This window comes from Heterocephalus glaber, unplaced genomic scaffold (assembly GCF_053883595.1).
Source record: "Heterocephalus glaber isolate CG9 unplaced genomic scaffold, H.glaber_assembly_v1.0 deba00001504, whole genome shotgun sequence".
Taxonomy (NCBI): Eukaryota; Metazoa; Chordata; class Mammalia; order Rodentia; family Bathyergidae; genus Heterocephalus; species Heterocephalus glaber.
Genome location: NW_028258324.1, coordinates 16,758,074 through 16,783,062, shown reverse-complemented (window position 1 = coordinate 16,783,062; position 24,989 = coordinate 16,758,074). Strand labels below are relative to the sequence as shown.

The 24,989-nt window shown below is 40.8% G+C and overlaps 1 protein-coding gene across 2 annotated transcripts in view; it reads right to left on the bottom strand.

The window, feature by feature from the left end:
* The window catches only part of Clstn2 (calsyntenin 2), a 615,455-nt gene that overhangs the window by 117,822 nt on the left and 472,644 nt on the right, over positions 1-24,989 (bottom strand). For both annotated transcript variants that reach the window (XM_021250694.2, XM_087186235.1), the window contains 3 exons: positions 23,983-24,178; positions 23,134-23,342; positions 9,654-9,803 (listed from right to left, as the gene is read on the bottom strand). In XM_021250694.2, coding sequence (XP_021106353.1) covers positions 9,654-9,803; positions 23,134-23,342; positions 23,983-24,178 — 555 coding nt within the window. The remainder of the gene's footprint in view (positions 1-9,653; positions 9,804-23,133; positions 23,343-23,982; positions 24,179-24,989) is intronic.

The window sequence follows — 24,989 nt, the reverse complement described above, 5'->3', positions numbered from 1 at the left end:
TCAACTATTTTGTTATACCAACACAGAATAGAATAAGATAGGGAGGGCGAAGTGACCCTCCCTGCCGAGGCCTTCCTACCTTATCACCTTGGGCCAGGAGAACTCTGGTTATTATGCCTCACAGAATTTCTCTGTCCACATTAGAAACAAACAACTTGCTCCAGCCTCCTGACTCCTATCAGTAATAAGATATATGATGTTGAGGGGAGTAGAGGTAAACAGATCCCCAGGAATTATAGTCATAAAGGACCAAGCTGTCTTAGGGATACTTCTCCCTGCTCCTTCCCATCCTGCCCTTCTCCACCCACTCAGGGAACTTGGATAATTGCATTCATCTTTAGGTTTCAGCTCTGGTGTTGGCTCCTCTGTCTTTCTGATGCTGCTCAGGCATCCTGCTCTCTGGTATCCTAGCCTGGACTTGGCTGGTGACTGCTCTTGTACTAGAGTAATCTGTTCACTCTCCTACCCTTACTGCACCCCTCCAGTTCATGGTAGCCAGGGACTCATCACTGGCCTGGGAAAGAATAGCCCTGGGTGAGTTTCTTCAGTAGAATGGAAGCTTTGGCAGCTTCTCAGTTAGGCCCAGAACCACAGCCCCACCTCTGCATGATTAGGTTGGGCTCAGGGCTCCACTTCAGAAATGGCACTGTGTTGGTCATGTGTTGTGCAACATACATGAATCCCAGGCTCTGAGGCAGACCTCAGCTAACTCAGAACTCCCAATCCTGTCCTTCTAAACATGAGTCATGTGAGAGAAATATGGGAGAAGGGGGCTGTTAGGCTCACTTCAGAGAAAAGAACAATAAGGCAAGGAAGATAGGAACTGTGGGTCATGCTCATTGTGAGAATCCATATCTCACTGCTGTACAGATCAGATTGGTGTCCAGGATGGCTGGCCTGCCCAGCTTTTGGTAATGCAGAGCTGGAAGGAAGCTTCTATTTCATAGATCCTCTGCCAGGCCTCTCATAAATCCTGGCATTCATCTGAGGATAGGACTAGCAGGAGGCTCACTTTCTCACTAAGATGTCTGAGGGTGAAATGACCCACCCAAGGTCATACAACCAGTAATAGCACTCAGAGGCTAGTCAGGCTCCCCATGCTACCTTAGTGGCTTCTAGTTATTCACTTCCCTATCCATTTCTTTCATTGCTAGTATTAGTTTGCTCTTTCCTACACGCCAAGCACAGTTCTTCCCCAGGACAACCTTCCAGGATAGTTACTGTTAACAGCCTCATCTTGCAGATGCTACATCCAAGGGTTCAGAGAAGCTAAGTAACTTGTTCAATGTCCTTGGGCCAAGGTGTGGTGGGCTCTGGACTTGAACTCATGTCTTTCTGGCTTCAGAACTTGCACAGTAAAGCCCTATGTGCTGCAAACTCCCTGGAGGAGACATCCTAAGGACTGGAAATCTTTTAAAGAGTGAACAGTGGAGTAAGTCAGTTGACTGCCTGTGGCTTGGGGCAGAGTCAGATCCATGGAGAGATGAGGTAGAGTGTGGGGACCCGACTTTGGCCGTGGTTCCCCCTTTCAGCATCTGCGAGTTCTTGGACATGGCTTGCCTTCTTTGTGGATCCCAGGAGGTCATCTAAAAAGGCTGAGACATAGATGGCCCTGTTTTCCTGGCTGAATGGCAGGTCCTGGTGGTGGGCCTGTGTGCAAGCAGTAACATCACCCCCATGTGCGCCATCCTGAAGGTCACATCTTCTCTGAAGACTGTTTTGTCCAAGTACAAAGGGGTAAGGTTTTAACTGCAGAATTTCTCTATAAACAACTTCCTTCCAATGCACTCAGAATATGGCAGTGCTTTCCTTTGCTTTGAAGGATATTGTAGGTGACTGAGCAAGAGCTCCATGTTTGCAGGGTGATGAAATGGCCTGGATATTACTAACTCTGTGGCGAGAGTCTTAACTTTAGTGTCCTCATCTGTAAAATGGGAAGATAGCACTGAGGGTTGGGCAAAGGCCAAATGAGAGAATGCATGCAATACCCTTGGATGGTGCCTGGCAAACAAATAGTAAGTGCTTAAACAGAGGTGACTATTATTATTATTATTATTACTATTATTATTATTATTATTATTACTTAGTACTGTTTGCATTGTTAGCACTTTGTTCACACACTTGTCCTCCTCAGGGTTAAGATTATCGAACACAGAAAGTCCCCAAGGTCCACTTCCCTCTAGGCCCAGGGGAGCCAGGCATGGGCATGGTGATCTTACAGGTCTTTAAGCACATTAAGGTACTGCTGAGTAGGTAAATCAGCATTCTGCATAGAGCCATTTGCTGCACCCTAATGATCAGCTGTGTCAGGCATGTCAAAACAGGCCATTATTCACAGAGGAACACCCCATGAGGCTCGCTTGTTCTCCTGGTAGCTCAGAGCAATCCTGGAGCTCATGGTCACTGTGCTGCATCCAATGCAGTTCAGCCACTGCCAATTATTTGAGAAGGAGAAATGTTCCATTGTGATTTTAAAAATCAGAATAAAAGGACTAAAGAAAAAGAGCTTGTGCATACTGAGCCCCACCTCATAAGGTTCTGAGCAAGGCATTCTACTAGCAGCCTTGCACACCCCCGCCCCCAAGAAGGCATTTTACTCTGTTTACATTTAGGGACACCTAAGCTAGAAGCAGTGGCTCTCATAAGTGAGTTACAGCTGAGCTGGTACTGAAACCTGGGTTCCTGCCCCCCAGAACTGTGCTGTTTCTACCCCACTGTCTCTTTTAAGCACTTTCAATCTTAAATGTCTCAGTCTTAAGCACTAAGATTCCAGACATGATCTCAGGCCACCAACCTCAGTCATTTCTATGGGTTTAAATGTGTGTGCCTGTGTGTGTTCATTTATATGGTAGCATCTCTTTTCCCAGTTTTAATCATAGCATTATTTGCATAATGATTTAAATTTTGCACAGTATCTTTATATTGGAAGCTCTTAGGCTCTTAACATTCATACAAAATAGTTTAGGCAAGGATTATGATTCTTAATTTATTGTTGAGGAAACCAAAGGCTCTCCTTATCTTCTCTGGCCCACAAGGTAGCCACAGGCCACTTCAGATTCAGCAGACAGTAGCTGAGAGGTGGGCAGTCTGAAAGTGTGGGCTGAATTTTGAAGGAGTTGCTAGACCATCTTGATTAAGGAAATGTATATACTGGAAGGCACAGAGAGGCATAAGAATTGATGTTGCGGTTACCTCTTGGTTGTTTCATAGACAGTGTTTCATTGACTCTAGCTACCTTTGCCAGGCAAGTCTCACCATCACCTTATAGAAAAAGTAACAGGTAGTTCATTGCCTATGGGTACCCAGATCATGTCTTTCTTCTAAACAATTTTGTGAGATAGCCTTATGTAAATTGGTAACACGCCCCTTTGGAAATTCCCAAATCCTTTTTCAGTCTTCCTTCTTATTCTTAATGCCGCAGTGTCTCAGTGTCTCCTGGATTGGACAGACATGAATCTGAATTCCATTTTTGCCATTTTACAACTGTGAGATTTGGGTTTAGTCACTCGATCTCTCTTTAACCTTAGTTTTCTTTGTAAAATTGGCTAAAATTGCTTATCTCACAAGGTTGTTCCTGTCCTCAATGTGGTTTGCTTGCTTTTATATTTATACACCATGACTCTGTCCAAATATGTCCACTTGATACCCCAGTCATTCTAGACAGTGCTAAGTAATCCAAGACATGACTTCCTACTAAGGTGTCAATAGACCATAGGAGCTTTATATCGTGGTCAACAAAACTTGTAAAGGGCCAGAAATAAAATATTTAGGCCTTGAGGTCCATATGGTCTCTGTTACAACTACTCAGCTGCACTGCTGGAGGGCAGGCAGAGACAAAATATAAAGGAGTGTGTGTGGCTACATTCCAGGGAGACTTTACTAGTACCAAGACTTGAATTTCTTGTAATGTTTGTGTTCTATGAAATAGTGCCTTTTGATTTTTTTCAACCATTTTAGATGTAAAATGCATTTTTGGGGCTCACATCTGTACAAAAACAAGTGGTTCACTAGATTTGCCTGTAGGCTATACTTTGCTGACTCCTGGCTTGATACATTACTCTTGCAAGAGGTATTTCCATTTTAAGTGGGGATTATTTATTAAAATACAAAGTTGGTACTGTAAAGATGGAATCTTAGATACCTAGCAGGGCACTGGAAAGGCAAGGAGTCCTCCTTTAGTATATCTTTCCAGGGTTGTCCTGTGCAACACCCTGCAAGGGTCACATTGTCATTCAATCCTCTGATAGATGCAGCTCTGCTGTCTGAGCCCTGCCCAATTCTGTATCCCTAGGCCAATATGGGCATCCTACTGGGCTTACATTCTTGATTTGAAATCAATGCTTTCATGCAGTAAAACCTAAGCCAGATTTTTAGTTTTCTCAATCAATAATTAATCTGACTTTTGGACAGGCAGAGGGAAGCCAGCTGACTCCTGGGGCCTGGGATTTTTTTCTCCTTGTCAGGGTGGCAGGATGTAGACAGCTGCAGAAGAGACTGCAACATACGTTTGACAAGGCTTAGCAGGAGCCTTGTCTACCTGACACACATGACTGCTAACTTTGTCCCCTTGCCCGTGGTGTTTCATGATATTTGCCTGCAAATCTAACCTCCTTTGGTGCCCAGCACCTTAAGATGATTTTGGAATAAATACTTGACTTTAGATACTTTTATGAAGTATGCCACTTAAAGGGGGACTCAGTAATAATCATTCTTTGCAGCTGGTCTCCCTATACCCAATCTTCACTTTTCAGCCATAGTCTATGTGGTTGGCAAAGGAATTCCTAAGGTCCTCCCTAACCATGCTAAGATATGAAAGTCTCTGGTTCCCCCATTGGTAAAGAAGCTCTCCCTCCATGATCTGGTCCCCTTTAGTCAGTCCAATCTTCTTCTCCCATACCCTACCACGATGAACTCTCCCCTACCTCCCTAGCCCCTGTTCCCTAGTCTATAACATGCTTCCCCTCAGTGCTGAAGACTTCTTTCTTTTAGTTCAGATCTAGGCACATCTCCCATCAGGGCCCTTCCCTGGTGTGAGTTCAGTGTCTCATTTGTGTTCCCATAGGTCCCTTACACCATGGCCTCTATCCTCAGTATAATCACCATCTCTTCTGTGCTGTGAGTCCTGGCAGGTCATATTTGTCCCAGTACACCCAGCCTTCAGCACACAGAGGGCTTTCTATACTGAGGAAGCACATTCACTCCAAGAATATTTCCCACGGTGTATGTGTATGCCAATTTCAGTTCTCTCTCACAATGCAAACAACTTGGGGAAAATTAACCTCAACCAAGCATCTTCATGATGCTCTTTTCAACACAAAAGGGTTAGATATTCTCTAAGTGTCTCTGTAAATATTTTCTGCACGATTTTCTTACTCAAAATGAAGTCTATGGACTGGCAGGATCCAGAACTACCATAGATATATTAAATTGGGATCTGCATTTTACCCAGACCTCTCAGTGATTCATGTGCATATTCAGGTTTGAGAAACATTCCCCTGAAGGATACTATCCTTCCTTCCTCACAATGGCCTCATGGCTGAAATGGTGGAACATTTTACAATTTGATGCACCTGAAGAACCATTCAAAACCCAAAGAATAGGAAGAAAGTGTATCAGTTATGTAGCTGCATCTCCTTTCATTTTTATGTTAAATAGGTTGCCTCACTGTGAAGGTAAAGGGAACGGCAGTTGGCCTGATCCATGGGGAACTCTTCCAATGGTGTTGGATGAATGCTGGACAGGGAGGTATAATTAGTTGCTTTAAATCATGCTCCAGGATGAGGTGAGCACTGCTCCCACCAGTCCCCAAGGATGCTCCACCCCTGCAGTTTGCTAGTCCACATATGGGTGCAGATCTTGCTGCATGTGCTCATAGCACACACAGGCCAGGGTGGCACAGTTTTACCATTTGGCAAGAGGGAAACACACTGAGAAGATGGCAATCCAGAGACCTGGCAGGAGATGCAGGACACAAGCCTTTATTCACCATGTGGACTGCTGCAGGTGTACCTCTCTCCTGGTTCCTAGTATAATCTTTCATCTCCATGACTTACAAGTGTCTCTAACCACACCATGAACTCTCACATCTCAGGAGAAAGCAAAGATGTGGTTTATGCTTTGAGGCCCCTCATCTCCCCTGTCCAGGTGAGAATGGGATTATTCCCTTTAGCACAGTTCCACCTAACCCTCAAGAGTGAGCTGAACCTTACTGCCTGTTCAGAATTACAATCTCAGAATATGGCAGAGCAGACAAAATTCACGTAAGAGCAAGATGTACAAACCCAGCACACTGGGTTCATTTTGAATCCAAAACCTTCCTTCCTCCTCTTGCTGCCAGCTTAGCTCCTCAAAACCCGTCCTCTGCCCACTGGTGACTAGTGCTAGCTAGCAAGTAAGCTTTTGGTTTATACTTCTCTGGTGATGTCAGAGGTGGAGAGAAGTATGGCTCTGCCCTCAGGGAGCCCACATCCCTTCTGAGGCATCACTGGAGTCGGGGAGCAGGTTCCTATGGGCCTGGGGAGGAAGGCTCAGCCATGAGCAGGGCTCTTGATACAGAAGCTGCTGGAGCAAAGCCTGGGTGAGGTATGGATTGGGTACACTCTGAGGGAGACAGGAGGCTCCGGACATGATGGATTGCTTTCACTGTACTGCAGTCCCCTCCAGCCTGAAGGGAAATGATTTCAAATAGGTACAAGAATTCAAACTGCCAAACTGTATTTGCTTGGTGACTTGAATTGCTTGTGAGAAGTCACCTTGGGAGGGCTCTCTGTTCTTCTGAGGAACTACAGGGAATCTCATCTGGAACAGGCATACAGACCTTCTCAGCTGAGTCTGGGGGCTTGAGACTCATTTCCCTGTGCTTACATCTCAGCCATCTACCTGCCCTACCCTCGACCTCTCTGACCTCTCTAATCTTACTTCCCACATCTCTCCAGTCACAATCCTGTCTGCAGCCAGACAGCTTTCCTCATACTGTTCTCTGGGTCCCTAAATGGCCTCCTCTCTTGATACTCCCCTTCCACCTACAAGGTGCAGTATTTATTCCACATCTGCTCCAAGAAAATCAACCCTTCCTTCAAGGGCACCTGCAGGTCTCTCACAGAAAGGGGCAGCCTTCCTCATCTGCAGGTAGCAAAGAGACCAGTAAGCCATGGCTCCTCCTAGTTTGCTATACAAAGCTGGAAGAAGGGACCAAACATGAGACACACATCTGGGTCTGGTATAGTCAGTTCTTCCCCAGAGAAAGCTACACTTCCAGCTAAGAGGGTGCAGGCCGAACACACATAGAAGAGCGAGCAACACCAGGATGGGAGGGTTAGAAGTGAGGGTGCCCCAGTGGAGGAATAAAGTGGACCAGTGTGCTGGAAGGAAGAGAGAAGGCTCCTCTTCAGCTCTGGACTCTGGAGCATAAATGGCAAGAAATCACTCTGCCCACTGCTATGTGTATGAGAGAGCCTGATGAGCCTAAGATCTAAAAACCTGCTTAGGCAATGGCTGGGTAGGGACTTAATGATTGTACACAGGGCTAAGAGAGAGGGGAGAGGTCTCAATGGAGAATCCATTGGCAGCTTTTGCCACCACAGATTGGCCAGCTAGAACAAGGAAGCCACCATGAAGTAGTTATTCTGGTGCTGTACATGGCTTAAATCACTCTGCTTGACATGATGTTGGGAATTTTCATTTTCCTCTTTTCTTTGTTCCACAGAAAGGTACATTTTTTAAACCAAGGTATCACTGCCCATTCATTTATCTGTTCAACACCACCAGTGCCTGCATTATGTCTTGTCCTGGGCTGGACGTCCGCAGGCACTGGCTCCCTAGAAGCACTGTCAGGAGCTGCCCATGGATGGCACTGTCCACTGTAGAGAAAGTGCTCAATACATTCTTCACAGTAAGAGTTAAATGTTAAGACCAGGTTTTGTCTTTGCATACAGTTAATGTTGTATTCACATAGATCTGCAAGTACATATTCTGTAAGGAAATTACATTTAAATACAGGTGTAAACATGCAATCCCAAATTTGAGGGTGCCTCAATTTTCAAAGACTGAAAAAAATGGGATCATTCTCTAGATATGGCTTTGTCTTTTGCTTTCTCCACTTAAAATTCCACTCTGAGCATGTTTTATGCTTAGAAAGCATACATATCTTTCTCATCTTTTTCTTCAAAGGCCAGACCTTTACTGCTAATCTTTTTAAGTTAAAATTAAACAAAATGAATTTGTCTTTATTCAGATAGCTTTTTATTCATTCATTCATTCATTCATTCAGTGACTACTCCTTAGTACCTCCTTTTGGTGTCATATTGTGGCAAGCTAGAGAAATTCAGTGGTGAATAACACAGAATTCTGCCTTCTAGATCCTTAAATCTTGCGAATGATATGCCAGGAAGGAACACTTTGAAAGCTGCCTGGTGAGTGGAGGGATCCCAGATAGCTTGCCAGACACAGGTGACTTGCTTTGTACTTGACCAGCCTGATCCTGATATATTGGATTAGGAATGAGTGCCTGACCAGGGACCCTAAGGTGCCCGCCTGATAAAAATGTGGCTGGGCTGGGGATTTAGCTCAGTGGCACCATGCCTGCTTTGCAAGCGCAAGGTCCTGAGTTTGATCCCCAGTACCAAAAAAAAAAAAAAGAATGTGGCTGACTCTCATAGACTCTTTCTAGGGTAATTTAAGTGTGTGGAGGGGGGGTGGAGGGGAGGGGACAAGAAAGAAGAGGAGAGGAGGGGAGGAGAGGGGAAAGGAGGGGTGGGTAGGGGAGGGAATATGAATAAGAGGGGCTCTGAAACTTAAAGACAGATCAAGAGAAGGCAATAAACACAAAACACAGTGGGGAGGGATGCACAAAGCACTGTCACTGTGAGCTAAGAAGAGTTATGAGTAAGCAGCAGTGTGCACCATCATGACACGCAGAGGAGACAAGTAGTCTGGCACAAAAACAAAGGCACAGAGATAAACAGTAGTGTCTCTTCTCAGCTACCGGAATGGTGTCACCACTGGAGCCATTATTATTCCAAAGACCACCTAATTCTCTACAAGATCCGTCTATGCAATTGTCCCTGACTTCCTTACCTACCCTCAGATCAACAACAGACTCTGCCAACTAAGGATGACTTGAACACGTTCTCTGTTGGGAAAACTCCACCTCCACTGGAAGCCATTGTTTCTCTGTGCCTTCAGTCAACCTTTTTAAGACCCCTAACCTAGAGGCTGGATTCTGGATGTTCCTCCTCTGCTGGTATGTGATCTGTTCATGCACAAGAAACATAATGACCGTCCCAGATGTTGGGCAGTGGTGTACAACTCGCAATGCATCGACTAGGCTGAGCACCCTTGGCGAAAGTAAATAGTCACTGCCAGTTTCTCCAAAGCATTGTGGTATAATTACTTATTAATTTAAAGACATCATGAGATTTGAGAAAGGGAGCACTGATGTTAGACTAGTTGCCTCTGACATTCTCAACTGTGAAATGGAGATGATATATCAATAAGAGATGTGAGAACAAACAGGTATGCTATTTCTTGCAGCAAAATGACTAACTTTAAAAATTCCTCTGGTTATGTGTTGTGATGATTTGCAGACATGCCTAGCAGCCTGTACACACAGAGCCAAGCTCTGCCTTCACACAAGACAGATAAAGGCAGCCCACCTTGCCATCCAGGCTTGCAAACGGGCTTCACGTCCACCTGCACCAGCGTATCCTGAGCAGCAGGTTTCTGTCCACAGTCGTAGGCTGTCACTAGGATCTCATACTGGCGCTGCCTGTCATAGCTCAGCTTCTCAGTGTTCCTGATGTTGCCTGAGGAAGAGAGGCATTCAGAATCATCTCAAGGCTAGTCACTTTTTCAAAATCCCTTCTCTACTCCATCACCTTTAAAAGGATGAAATGGCCCCTTTCTCTATTTTTTTTTTGCAAAAACAAGGGCAAAAAGGAATATAACCTCTACCTGTGGCCTGCGTACACTTTAGTGGTCAATTCCTGGACCATTGGCTGGAGCAACCTTGCTGTGCAATGGGATGATGGGAGTTCTGAGTAAATTATGGAATCCAAAAGACCTGTGCTTAAAGAAATGTCTCCAGGAAACTCCTTCCTAAAGTGCACTCATGTAGCCTTGTCCCTGATGTAGGGCACAGAGAGCTCATCTGCCATGAAATTTCTTGGAAAAAGACAGAATTCAGAAAATATTCTGATACACATTTTTTAGCATCTGGGCTTGTTGCCAGGAATGTTCACTGCCTCTTCTCACATTATTTTCCTACTAAATAGGAAGTGAAATCAATAAGAAAACATGTGACCTCCCTTCCAAAAGCTACACCAAGTAACAGATTCCTTGCCCTGAGGAAGAAGGCATTTTTCTTCTCCAGGAAAGAACAAACAATTTTTTTAGAGCCATTTTTATGTTTTTGTTTCTGTGGGTTCGATATGATTCATACATAAATATTTGGTAATTAATGAGCAAAATATTGTCTATTTTTGCTGGACTACAATATTGATTTGAAAGAATGAATAAAGACTCAAAGCTCACTTAACATTTTTAAGTTTTTTATTCCAAGAGATTAAAGTTTTCCTTTGATGAAAATAATTTCATTCTTGCTTTATATAATTACTTTTGATGGAGGAATTGACAGAAAATTAAAACTCAAGTGTTATCTTTTAACAGAAATGAAGAAAATGGAAATTAAAAACACAAAATAGATCAATAAAAATCAACAAACATAGTATAAGAATTGTAAACTTAGATTTACTTTCATATTTTATCAAAGCAAAAAGATTACCTGAGTGAATTTTCTTCCATTCCAACTGAGGTAAATTGTTCATGTAATTAAAGACAGTGTGAGCTAAAACAAAACTGTTTGGAAAACTGGAAAAGCCGAATAATGCTTTCAACATTGGAAAAGCTGATCCACCACTCACCTGAAACAGTACTCTGGGCTGGAAGACAAGCAGGGGTTACAAATAGGAGTATGTCAGGGTGAAGTTTCGGCTGGTTAATCATGAGGTCAGAATACAAAGTCACCCACGACATCCAACCAAGAATTAGAATAATCTACTCTGGCTGTCTGTTCTGGACCATTTCTAAGAATGCAACTAACATCTATTGATCTGAGGTAGCATTTACTTCAACAAAGTCTGACAAAAATCTCAATAAAAATAGGTTTTATGTATTTCTGGCTTTGTCTCTGGTGTTCAAAATCTCTTTCATTTTGTCCTAATATTTGTTTTCTTCTCAATTCAAGGCCTGCACAGGTCTGGAGTGGCTGGAAATTGGGTTGGTAACACTCTCCATGGATTGTGTTAACAAACTTGTTCATGGTTATAGTCAACACAGGGGAGGAATTTTTTCAGGTGGAAGCGCTTTAATATAACCATGAGAAGTATGTTTCAGCAACATCAGATTGAATTTTGAACAAAATTTTTAACTTTCTCTTTCTCTAAAGTTAAATGGCTCTCAAAAGATCCCCTTCTTAGAAGAGGAAGGCTTGGGTTTACAATCCATGCGACACTAAGTAGACCAAACACTATTGATTGTGGAAGAAAAACAAACACGCAAACTGAATCTTCGGCTCAATTTGTTGCAGTTCCACTTCCATAACAAGTCTTAATGAAATTGACTGAGAAACTAATTTACTTTCTCCACCACTACCAACTTCCTACACGTGAAAATAGGTTTCAAAGCACAGAATTTAAAGCATTAGGTCAGAAATAAGAATATAATATTGTGAGCAGTTGTTTGTGGGAAGGGGTCGTGTTTGTATAAGACACTAATTTAAAACCGTTTGAAAGCCCAGAGAAAGCCATCTCTTTCGTTTCTGTTGCATTTACATCCTTTTCTCCTACATTTAAATGTGCCTTCTCAAGAGACCTGCACCTACAGTCAATTTAGGTGAGCTGCAGCCTGGTTCCCAGGCTTCTATGGTCAGGTCCAAACGACATCTGGGAAATTAATCCTTATAGAACAATCAGTACCTACCTAGTGTAGCAATGAAGGTTTGTGTTTTTCTTTTAACCCAGGAAGCACGGGAGGGAGTGGGAGTGATGAGGTAAGCACACTGACCAACACCCGCTTTCTGGTGGAATTTGAATGGAAACATTCTGGAAGGCTCCTTGGCAATCTATATCAGTCACTTTGAAATTGCTCTTTCAATGTAATTCTTCATGTAAAAACTGATTCAAGGAAATGATAAAACTGCAACTGAATAGTAGCTGTTCAAATGTGTCCATCTAAGTGTTATGTATGCATTGAAATATAGTCTGATAAGGAGAAGAGGTAAATATAGAATGTTAATATTAAGATGAAATATTGTTCAGCCTAAAATGGGGATTATGAAATTATTTTGGAGTGGGGAAAGTATATATAATTGAATTTTAAGTGAAAAGGGGGAAGGAAAAGAAAACAAGGCAGTGTGGTTTTAATTTTATTTAGGAATTTCATGGAAAACCTGTTGGAAATATGGTAAACTCTTAATAGTGGTTTTCTTTGGCAAAATGATGTGTGATTTATTTCCTTCTCCATACTTTTGTGTGCTTTCCAAAGTTCACACACAGGGCTTATCTTACTGGCTGAGGTTGGGAGCTAGCCAGTGAGCAGCCAGCGAGTCCTTGTGAAAGTAAAATGCTATTTGAAAGCTGGAAAAATCTGCCAAGTGGTAATTGGGTGTCACTGTGTCACCGAGAACCCTGCTGTTTCCTCTGCTGACATTCCCTCACATTGTGGCTTGTGGCATACATACACTCTAGTGAGCACACTGTTTGCATTAGTTCAGGTAACAATGATACCACACGGGTACAATAATTAATTCATATTTTATTGATTAGGAGCTTCAAGTAATTTGTCAAAGACCACACACATACACACACACACACACACACACACACACACACAGAATGACAAATGTAGGCTTAGACAAACTTTGTGGGTTTTCTTCACATATTTATTAAGGTATGATTGACAAATAAAAATTGTATATACAATGTGTGTATGATGTGGTGTTTTAATCTAAATGTGTGCTATGCTGTACTGTAATGACTGTCATGATAAAGCTATGTAATCATATGTATTTGCTCACAGTTCTCTGTGTGTGTGTGTGTTTGCGTTGTATGTTACAAGAATACTTGGGAGCTACTCTCAGCAAATTTCAAAAATACATTGTTATCTAGTTTCTAGGTTTGTATTAGGTAGCCAGCACTTACTAATTTTTTATCTGAATGTATCCTTTCACTAATATTTCCCCTTCTTTCTCATCCTCAAATTCTTGCTAACCACCATTCTATTTCATATTAGCATGAGTTCAAACTTTCTTTTTGGATCTATGTATAATTGAGATTCTGCAGCTCTTGTCTTTTAGTGTCTGACTTATTTCACTAAATATAATGTCCTCTGGATTTGTTCAATTTGTTGCAAATGGCAGAATTTCCTTTGTTTTTTTAGGCCTGAGTAGAAGTGAATTTTTCTATATGTGTGTATATGTGTATCCTCCCATGATTTTTGTATCTACTTATCTGTCTGTGGACACAGTTTGTTTCCATGTCTGGTCTGTTAAGAATTACGCCGCAGTGATTATGGGAACACAGATGTTTCAAGATAGAAATTTTATTTCCTGGGATATACACTCAGGAGTGAAATTACAAGGTTATATATTAGTTCTATTTTTAAGTTTTTGAGGAACTTTCATATTGTTTCCCATAATGGCTATAGCAATTTACATAACAAATAACAATGAACAAGAGCTTCCCTTTTTCCAAATCGCATTGGTACTTGCTATCTGTTGGCATTTTGATAAAAACCATCCTAATAGTTGTGAGGTGATATTTCATTGAGGTTGATTTGTATTTCACTCATGGTTAATAATATTGAGCATTATTTCTATACTTGTTGACCATTTGTACATCTTCTTTGGAAAAATGCCTATTCGAGTCTTTTGCCTATTTTTAAATTAGATTATTTATTTTGTTGATTTTTCTTTTGTTGTGCAAAAGCTTTTTCAGTTTGATGAAGCCCATTTAAAATGTTGTTGCTTTTCTTACCTGTTGTTTTGGTATCAGATCATTGACAAAAAATCACTTCCAAGGAAAATGTGAAGAAGTTTCCCCTTAGGTTTTCTCTTAGGAGTTTTATGGTTGCACTTCTTATGTTAAGACTTAAATCCATTTTGAGTTGATTTTTGTGTAAGAATCCTATTTCTTTTATTTTTAATTTTTTAATCCAGGTTTTCCCAGCATTGCTTATTAACGAGCCTATCCTTTCTCCATTGCATATTCTTGGTGGCTTTGTTAAACATTAGCTAACTGTATACAGGTAAATTTTATTCTGGGTTCTCCATTCTCTTCTGTCAGTCTGTCTGTCTGTTTTTATACTGGTATTATACTGTTTTGATTTCTATAGTTTTGTAATATAGTTGGAAATCAGAATGTGTCATGCCTCCAGGTTTGTTCTTAAGATTGCTTTTGCTATCCAAGGTCTTTTGTAGTTTCACATAAATTTTAGAATGTTTTTCTGTTATTCTGAAAACTACTATTAGAATTTTGATAGGGATTGCACTTTAGGTGGTATGGACATTTTAACAATATTACTCCTTCCAATCTATGAACATGATAACTCATGTTCATGTTCCTTCCATAATTTATGCCTTCTAAAATTTCTTAATCAATGTTTAGTGTTTTAAATATACAGACATTTCACTTCCTTGGTTAAATCTATTCCTAAGTATTTTATTCTTTTTGATGATATTGTAAATGGGATTGCTTTCTTGATTTCCTTTTTGAACACTTTTCTGTTAGAAACACGATTGATTTTAATATGTCTATTTTGTATACTGCAACTTTACTGAATGCATTTATTAGTTCTAATAATTTTTTGGTGGAGTCTTTAGGAAAAAAAATATATAATCTCCATTCATCTCCTGAAGACACTTAGTAAGGAGAAGAAATTTTCATTTTTAGTTAGAAGTAGATTGTTTTAGGGTAACTTTTTAACAGTGAACACTTAGGTTTGTTTTATCATGTTTTTAGCTTTTTTGGGAAGATACCTAGGAGGACAGCAAATGGACCATATATATATATATATACTCATGGCATCATCAAACAGAGTCATTTTCATTCTTTCTTCCTGATTTTCATCACTTTCATTTCTTTCTCTTGTTTGTTTTGACTAGGACTCCCAGCACCATAAATAGAAGTGGCAAGAGGGGGCATTCTGGTCTTGTTTTTGATCTTAAAGAAAAAGCTTTACATTTTTTACTATTGAGTATTGTGTTAACCTTGAGTATGTGCTATATCCCTTTATTGTGTTGAGGTGCATTACTTTTCTATTTAATTTGTTGATAGTTTTTACTATGAAAGAATATTGAATTTCGTCAACCAGTTTTTCTGTGTTTTGAGATGATCATGTGGTGTTTGTTTTCCATTCTGTTACAGTGATATATCATATTTATTTGATTTTGTATGGGTGAAACTTCTTTGCACCCCAGGGATAAATCCTACTTAATATAGCATGATTCTTTTGATGTACTGTTTAATTTGGATTGTTAGTATTTTTTAGTATTATTTTTACTTCTCCATTATTATTAAGGATATTGGCCTATAATTTTCTTTTCTTGTAATGTCCTTGTCTCACTTTGGCATCAGGGTTATGCCAGCCTTGTAAAATGATTTGTAAAGTATTCTACTCTCTTCAGTTTTTTAGAAGACTTTGAGAAACATTGATATTTTTTAAATGTTTGCATGAATTCAGCTGTGAAGCCATCAGGTCCAGGGCTTTTCATGGATGGCAGATTATGTTATCCAATTGGTTGGTATATAATTGTTCTTAGCAATCTTTTATGATCCTTTGCATTTCTATGGTATTGGTTGTGATGTCTTCTCTTTCATTTCTGAATTTGAGTTCTCTCACTTTTGTCTTAGTTTAGCTGAAGGTGTGTCGTTTTTGCTTATCATTTCAAAACACCCAAGTCATCACTGATTTTTTTTCCTATTATTTTTCTTGTCTTTGCTTCATTTCTTTCTCTTCTGACCATTGTTATATCTTCTGTCTACTAATTTTATTGCTCTTTTTTTCAGTTCCTTGAAGTGTAACATAAGTCATTTACTTGAGTTTTTTTTCCCTTTTTAATGTAAGCCTTCACTTTTAAAATTGTTCTTTACTACATCTTAGGATTTGTATATTGGATTTCCATTTTCATCGCTTGAAGACATTTTTTTAATTTCCATTTTGATTTCTTCTTCAACTCATTGATTGTTCAGGTGCACTTGTATAATTTCTACATATTTGTGAATTTTCTTGCTCCAGATTTCCTTCTGTTGTTGCTCTCTAGTTTCATACTATTGTGATTGTAAAAGACAGTTGGCGTGCTTTCAGTGTTCGTAAATTTCAAGGCTTGTTTTATGGCCTAACATGAGCACTGTCTTACTTTCTCCTTGCTGGGATACAATACCCGACACCAACAATTTAAGGGAGGAAAGGTTTATTTTGGCTCACAGTTTGAAAAGGTTTCAGTCCATACATGGCTGACTTCAAGGCGGGGCAGTATGGCAGAGGGGCATGGCAGAGGAAGCTTGTTCATTGCAGGGCAGGGAGAGGCAGAGAGAGATCAAGGGAGGAGGGAAGGTAATAGACTCTTCCAGGACATGCCCCCAGTGACCCATCATCTCCTCCAAGGAGGCTTCACCTCCCAAATCACATTTAGCTATAAACTAAGTAGCTAATCCACTGATTTGTATCACACACCTATGATCCAATCACTTCTGAAACTTCCACCTATGAGCACATGAGGATTTGGGGGTCATCTAGATATAAACCATAACAAGTATGTTTCATGCCTGCTGTGTATTCTGCTGCTATGTGATGAATTGTGATTTACATGTCTACTAGTTTCATTTGGTCTGAAGTATAATTCTTGTACAGTGTTTCCGTATTGATTTTCTGTCCAAGTAATCTATCCATTGTTGAAAGTAGGGTAATGAAGTACCCTGCCACTATAGCATCATTTTCTATTTCTCCCTTCAGGGGTGTTAGTATTTACTTTATATATTCAGATGCTCCAAAGTTCAATGTATGCATGCATGTTTATAACTGTTAGAGCTCTTTGAACTGATCCCTTTATCATTATGTAATGATCTTCTTTGTCTCTCATTTTCTAAGTCCAGTTTTTACTCATTCAGTCATTTTGCATCATTTGATTAGGGATTTAGCTCATTTACTTTTAAAGTAATTTTTTTAAAGCAAAACATTTATTGGTACATTTTAAAGTAATTTTAATAGGTCACGATTTACTATTGTCATTTTATTGTTTTCTACTTTTGCAGATCTTTCACTCCGTTCTTCCCTTTTTATTTTATTCTTTTGTTATTTGATGATTTTCTGTAGTAGTATAATTTGACTCTTTTCTTTTGTGTACGTGTGTTTACTTTCTGGTTACCATGAGACTTACCTGAAATATCTTACAGTTATACCAGTTTATTTGAAGCTGCCTATTTTATGTTTCAGTTGTCACAGTTTACATGTTTTTAAATTCTGTATCAATTAACACATTATTTTAGCTATAGCCATTTTTAGTGCTTTTGTCCTTCAACCTTGAAAATAGACTTTTAAATGATTTACATACCACTATTACAGAATTAGAATACTAAATTTCATATATACTTATCTTCACAAGTGAATTTTATACTTTCATATGTTTTCATATTACCCATTTGCATTCTTTTGTTTCAGCCTGAAAAATTTCCATTAGCATTTCTTGTAAAGACAGATCAAGTTGTGATGAGCTCCCTTAGCTTTTGCACGTCTGAGAAGGCTGAAAGACAATTTGTCAGGTTATGTATTCTTGGTTGGCGGATTGTTGTTTTGTCACTTTGAATATAACATCTGATTCTCTCCTGGATTGTAAGGCTTCTGCTGAACAATCCAAGATAATTTATTGAGGCTCCCATGTACATGATATGTTTTTCTCTTGCTGCTTTCTAAAGTCTCTGAGTCTGGATTGTATGTGTGTGTTCCTTTATTTTGGTTTGGGGGTTCAACCCAGTGCCTCACACAGGTAAAGCATACACTATACTACTGAGATACACACTCAGCTCTTGACCCTTTGATTATAATGTGTCATGTTGGAGTTTTGAGTTAGATATGATTAGTGAATTTTGAGTTTCATATACCTGGATGTCCAGATCTTTCCAAATATTTGGGAATTTTTTAGCCATTATTTCTTTATTAGTACTAACATATTCATTGTACAAATTAATGGGGTTCACTGTGATGTTTTTATTCGTGCAAATAGCTCACAATGAGGTCAATCTACCCTTCTTGTGCACTTGACCCTCTTTTCTCTCCCCCAGTACCCTTCATAGTTCTTAGAAGCTCCTTTTAATTTTTTTTCTATCTCCACCTCACCCTTCTTTTCTAGTGACTACTACTCTACTCTATACTGCTATAAGTTTGATTTACTGGTCATGTGGTATTTGTCTTTCTATGCCTAGCTTGTGTCAGTCAACGTAATCTCTCCAGAAGCTCTTCAGTGAATAAAGTAAACACAGTACATTTATACTACTTTGCCTTAAAAACTACTATCATTTGCAGCAACATGAATGGGACTGGATGTCATTATTTCTTTTCTTTTTTTTTTTTTTTTCTGTTGATACTGGGGATTGAACTTGGGACCTTTTGCTTGCAAAGCAGGTAGCGGAACCATTGAACTAAATCCCCGGCCCCTAACAGTCATTATTTTTTTAAATTTATATATATATTTATTGGTACATGTTAGGTATAAAATACATTTACATTTATCATTGGGTGTTTTTACCAGAACATGATGTATCTTAGTTTTTATTTTTTCTCCCATTACTTGTGCACCCTTCACCCCCTCCACCCTTCCCTATTTACACAGTTCGATTCCATTTTTTTTCTTTCTCATAATTTTTCCTTTCCCTTTTTCCCTTTCCCCCAGTCATTATTTCTTAAGAAGTATTCTACCACTTTCTGTCTTCTCCATCTCCATTCATGATCCAAATAACTTTTGTGATGGTGCTTTATAAATCTTATAGCATTTCTTCATTTCTTCTCATTCAGTTTTCTTTTTCTCTGTTTTGACTGGACAATTTCATGATCTATCTTTCAGTTTACTTATTCTTTTTCCTATTTGATTGAGTCTGTTATTGAAGATTTCTGTTGAAGTTTTGAGTTCAGTAGTTTTGTTCTTTGATTCCAATGTCTCTGATTCTTTTTTACATTCTATATCTCTTTGTGGATATTCTTATTTTGTCCTTGTATTATTTGCCTGATTTAGTAAAATTGCTCATGCATGCTTTCTTGTAGCTCATTGAGCTTATTTAGAAAGAACTCCTTATCAGACAATTTGTACCTCTCTGGTTCATCTGCATTGGTTACTGGCAGCTAATTATGTTCCTTTGGCCATGTCCCATTTCCCTTTCCCTTTGTGGTTCTTATAGCACTGTGTAGGTATCTGAGAATGTGAAAAAGCAGTCACCTCTTGTGTACTTTGTAGACTGGCTTTGGTAAGGAAAAACATTCACCTGTGTGGTTGAAGAAGAACTCTAAGAGAGCACTGTGGCACTATGCCTTGTGGCTAGCATGGGGAGACTTCGTATCAGCAATGAGGGGATGGTGTCTTTTTGGTTCAGGAAACATGGGTCTGGAACATCAGCAACAGTGTGTACCTTGGTGTGGCAAGGACTATGGGAGGTCTAGGGTACCTGAGAGAGCTGTTGATGATTTCAGTGGTGTCCCAGGGTACAATGACAAGGGACTGATGCAGTGGGGGCTGAGGCCAGTGGTTTGCATGCACCTGGATACAGGCATGCACATGGTGATAAGGGCTGTTTCAGGGCTAACTGTGGGGACACAGGTGCTCTGTATGTGTGTGTGTGTGTGTGTGTGTGTGTGTGTGTGTACAACTAGAGGACTCAAGGCTCATAGTGCACATGTAAAGTTGGAGGAGTCAGCTGTAGGAATCCAGTGGTGGTGGTGGGGGACAGCAATAGATTAGGCCAGCTGCATATATGTGCACTGCTGTGAGATTCAAGCTGGTGATGTGTATGTATGCAGTTTCAGAGACTATCTGTGGGTGCAAATGGGGGAGTGTGGCAAGCGATGGAGTAAGTGATGGAGTGGTGGGGCTGGCTTCATGATTGTGTGAAGCTGTAAGGACCAGCTGTGGGCAGATGGGTCTGTGGCTGTCCAGGGTAGGAGTTGGTAGGTCCACGTGCATGCACAGCTGCTGAGACTATAGCTAGTAGTATGCACGTGTATGGCTAGGGGACCAGCTGTTAATGTATGCATGGCAGTAGATGCTACTGAGCGACAGCTATTTATTCAAGTGCCTAGAAACTGCAAAAGTTAAAAAAAAAGTGGGGTTTTTAAGTGGTGAAATCTGAGAGTGTCTGCTGCTGAGTTCCAGTCCCCATATTGCAACAAGTGTGGCAAGGTATTAGGGGAAGTTCTTTGTGCCTTAGGACTCAGTTTTTCCGTTTGTCCAATAGAAACAGAGATCCAGGCTCCGCTTATCTCAGAGAGCCTGGCCAAGTGCAGATGGGTGCCTATATGGCATCTGAAATGGATTAGAAACTTTACCAGAGGATGTAAGGTCTCAAGTCACAGTCACATGCCCATAATTTCAACCTAGAAATCCATGGAAAGTGAATAAACCTCATGTCCCAATCACTCAGACAAATATCTAATAATCACAGCACTATTATAGAGCACTCCCCATATGGCAAGTACCCTGAAAACATTATCCCCACACATTGCTTCTCCTTGAGGCATCACAACCACAGAATGAAGTGGGGACTATCATTGTCTGGATTTCATGGAAGTGGAATTCAAAGGGAAGGAGTTGAGTCTCTAAAGACAGGTCAAACTGACTCCACATAATGTCTTCTGCTCTTCCTTACTTCCCTCACAAGCAAAGAGCTTGCCAGGTTGGATGGACAAGGAGGCATCTACCTAAAGCCACAAAGCAAAGGACATGGGAAACCTAGGCCTCAATGAGCAGACCCCAAATTCAGCTGCACTTTCCCTGATATGCATGTATGCAAAGAACTCCTCCAAGAAGCTAAGGTCATCCAGAGAGGTGATGGATAAGGGCTAATTGGCAGCTCATTAGAATGGAAGATGCTGCTGTGTCTAACCCTAGGTCCTGCCTTCATTACTTGGAAAATTGTTTTTGGAAACCTCACTGTTGGGGCCCACACTCCCCAGAAGTGCCTACTCTCCTCTTCATCTTATGTTGTAAACCAAAGTTGGAGGCAGAGGCCTGGCAAAAGCCCATTACTCACTTTTAATGAGACAGCCAGGGAAATAAATTGGCATATGTTAGTGAAATGGCTCATCAAGGTGAGTAATTATCTTCATGGCTGGGACAGTTTACCCTAGATGAAAGAATTTGCATATCATTTCTCACTGGGCTCTGGTTCTTCAGAATAGGGCAGGAGGCCAAGTGGAACTTGACCACTGATCACAGATATCTCCACTTATCTGGTCTTGCAACTCACTGTGGAATCATCACTTCCCAAATCTCAATGCTTTCATGGGGATAGACTGCACATAGAAGAATGGAACTCCCTCCAAAAAAACCCACAAAGCAGTTGTTTTCTATTTTATAGAGGGGTGTGTGTGTGTGTGTGTGTGTGTGTGTGTGGTGGGGACGGGTCGGGTATTTCACAGGATCTGGGAAAAACTATTAGGGAGTGATTCTGACAGACTGTACTAAGTAAAATTATTTTCTCGTTTCTGAAGCAAATTTTAACTGAAGTTCAGTATATCCTCCTTTATTTTCTTGTGCACTGATTTTGTGCCCGGTACAATCAGCATCTAGTGATGTCTAGGTATGGAATTTTCATTCTCAGGTCTTTTAGCCTTTTATGAGGAAACTACTGTGTTACTATTTTTTCTGTCTTATAAATATGTTTGTCTTCCAGAACAGAACATCAGCTACTTCTGGTTAGGGATGAGGGTGTCTCCTTGGCCCCCGCCCCAGATGGAATCTGCTATAGTTCTTAGGATACAGATTATAGCATAGAGTAAGTTTCGCTATGGCCTCAACATAGAGAAGCATTCCTAAAGATCTGTAGGCAAGTTACTGATGCTATTTCTCTCGCGATATTGGCTACTTTTTTTTTTTTTTTTTTTTGCCTAACTCTGGTTCATGGTATGCTTTGCGCATGAATTTCACCCTTGATTCCCTGGACTCTCTTTATTTTCACTAGACGGTAAACTCCATGTGATTAGGCCTACATCCCTTTGGAATTTCATTCTGTCTCCATTCCAAGTGTCTAGAACCATGCCTAATACACAGTAAATATTTAGAAACACTCAGTAAATAATTACAGAGTGCATTAATTTCAGGTCTTGCAGCTTTTGCATCTTTGTGTGGAACTTAAATGTAATTTGAAACAAGATGGGAAAAATATACACATTAACACTAATAATTAAAAATATATCTGACAAACATCATTTCATCATACTCAAAGTACGGAAAATTATATTCAAAAATGGGTTCAGTTGATTGGGACTGTGGTTGTGGTGTTTACACCATGAGTTCCATATTAATGGTGATGGAGAAATATCCAAATGCCTTTATAGGACTGATTTCAGTTTAGTTCAATTTGGAATCAAGGTTCTCATTAGGGCTGAAATTCTCAAAAGGGACACTGCCAAGGGCTTAAAAGTTTCCTGAATGTATCTGTGGTTTGGAAGGTGGTTCAAAATCCCCATCTGCTCTGATAGAATTTCTTTGGAAGATGAAGGCAGATTTTTGTGGTAGAGTCATGACATAACTTGTCATATAGGAAAGGGATCTAGATATGGTCAAAGGATGCCAAGAGTCACATCTGGATGATAAGTGGAAAATTCTGCCAGAAGATTAACCCTCTTCAGCATACAGAGGTGTAGCATTGTGAATTCAATAGACTATATTCAGTGAGTAGGTTTTTGAGATTTCCTAAGGAATATTTTAGATCTGGTAGTGCTGTTGAGGGCCATTTCTTTGAGTGCAGGACTGAGTTCTGGGTCAGGAGCCTAGATCAAGAGTCTCAAGAGAGGCAAGTACATTCAGAAGCTCTACATGGTCTCAGACTTACGCTGATTTCCCTGATCCTAGTGGGATTCTCTCAGGACACTCACCATTTCTGTCGATGGCAAAAGGCACGTCTGTTGTGACGATTTCATAGTTGCAAATCTGGCTGTACTGAGGGGAGCAGTCCTCATCTATGGCTTCCACCTGCAGTATGCTGTCATAGATCTTGCCCTCTGTTACAATGGCTTTATAGGCTGGCTCTTTGAAGGTGGGAGCAAACTCATTGACATCCTTTACCTGGATATGGACCACGGCCCTGGATCACACATTGAAAAGAAAAGATGATGGTAAAGATAGAATCCTACCATCTTTTCATACCTCTGTGGGGCGCTGACTCAGCCCAAGGTCAAATGTGTGGAAAACCCACAAGCCATTCAGGCCACAGACTCCTACCTGTTCTCTGACCTTCCGTCTTACCCACCTTTTTTTCTCTTCAACTTCTCTTTCTCTATTGTTTCATCCATTCACTCACTGCCCTATTCAGTAACGATTTAACTTCTCTTATTCTATGACAGAATCTGAGACAGACACCATAAAGGGGAAAGCAGAGACAACTCACAGTGAGAAGTATTGTAGCAGAATAAAGCACACAGGGAAAAATCCCAACTGGAGCTGCTGGAAGGGTCTGGCTTACGAGAGAAGTCATAGAAGAAGTGACACATGAACTCAGTCCTGAAGGTGGCCTAGGAAGTATCTTCCAGCAAGGACCAGTGGGTAGACTCTTCCTGGACTAGAATATAGACTGTCCAGATTTCTGCAGGGACCTAGGGAACTGGGAAGACTTGGGTCAAGGATGGGGCATGAAGATACCTAAATGTTAGCCCATGGATGCAATGAGTGGAGGTGGTGGGCCAGGGTGGGACTGGGGCTCCAGGGAGCTATGATGGGCCACTCACTTGTGTGACTTCTTCCAGGCTGTCTCCCGGGGCCCGGCGCCACAGTCATAGGCTTGGATGATGAACGTGTACTCCTTCTGCAGCTCACAGTCAATGGGACTCCTGGCGCGGAGCCGGCCCTCCCCGGACGTCTTATTGAGCACCACAGCCTCGAAGGGCAGCTCCTGGCCATGGATCTTGAAAGCACAGATTTCTCCTGCAGAAGGATGTAAGGCAGTGAGTGGGAGCCCTGGGAATTGCCAGATTGAAGATACTACCTTTACTGGGCCAGATTCATAGACCCAAAACTCCAAGCAATTTCCTTCATAAACAGAATTTTCAAGCCAGAATTGTTGGTCTCCAGAGATCCACACCAACATGTTCATTTCATGAAGAGTAAAATAGAAATGAAATGTCACCCATTAGATGTATCCTGGTGGGGAAAAAGATGAGTCATCGTTCTGGAGAGCTGGCTGATTTTCCCAGTTTTCCCGGCAGATTTCCCACTTGTCCTTTGCTTAGTGTGGAATTAGGGAACTTGCCTACAGTCAAATGACAAATGACTGCAGAGGGAAGGACTAAAACAAAATGCCAAGGCTTTTCACATCCCTTTGTCCTGTGACAACATTCCCAGCACTTGAAACTGTGGTGCGTGAACCAGGAACATAAGCATCACCGGGAGCTTGTCAGAAATACAGAATTCCAGAACCCAACCCGACCTCCTGGACCAGAGTGTTCATTTTACCAGGATCTCCAGGAGATTATTAGAGCAGCATTGCTCTCCTCTTTGCTTTACTAGTGTTTTAAACAGTTCACATCACTGCAGCTGAATTCCTTCCACCTCTCCAACCATTATTTCTCTCCACCTACTCCTTCCCAGTGGTGACAGAGCAGCCACTCAGAGTGGCAATTTTCTCTCTTGAAATAGCGGAGGTGAGTCTATGTGAGTTCAGGATTCCCTGTGGAGCCTAAAAAGCTAACCTTTTAAAGAGCTAAACATGTTGTGAAATTAATGCATTTCTCCCCTT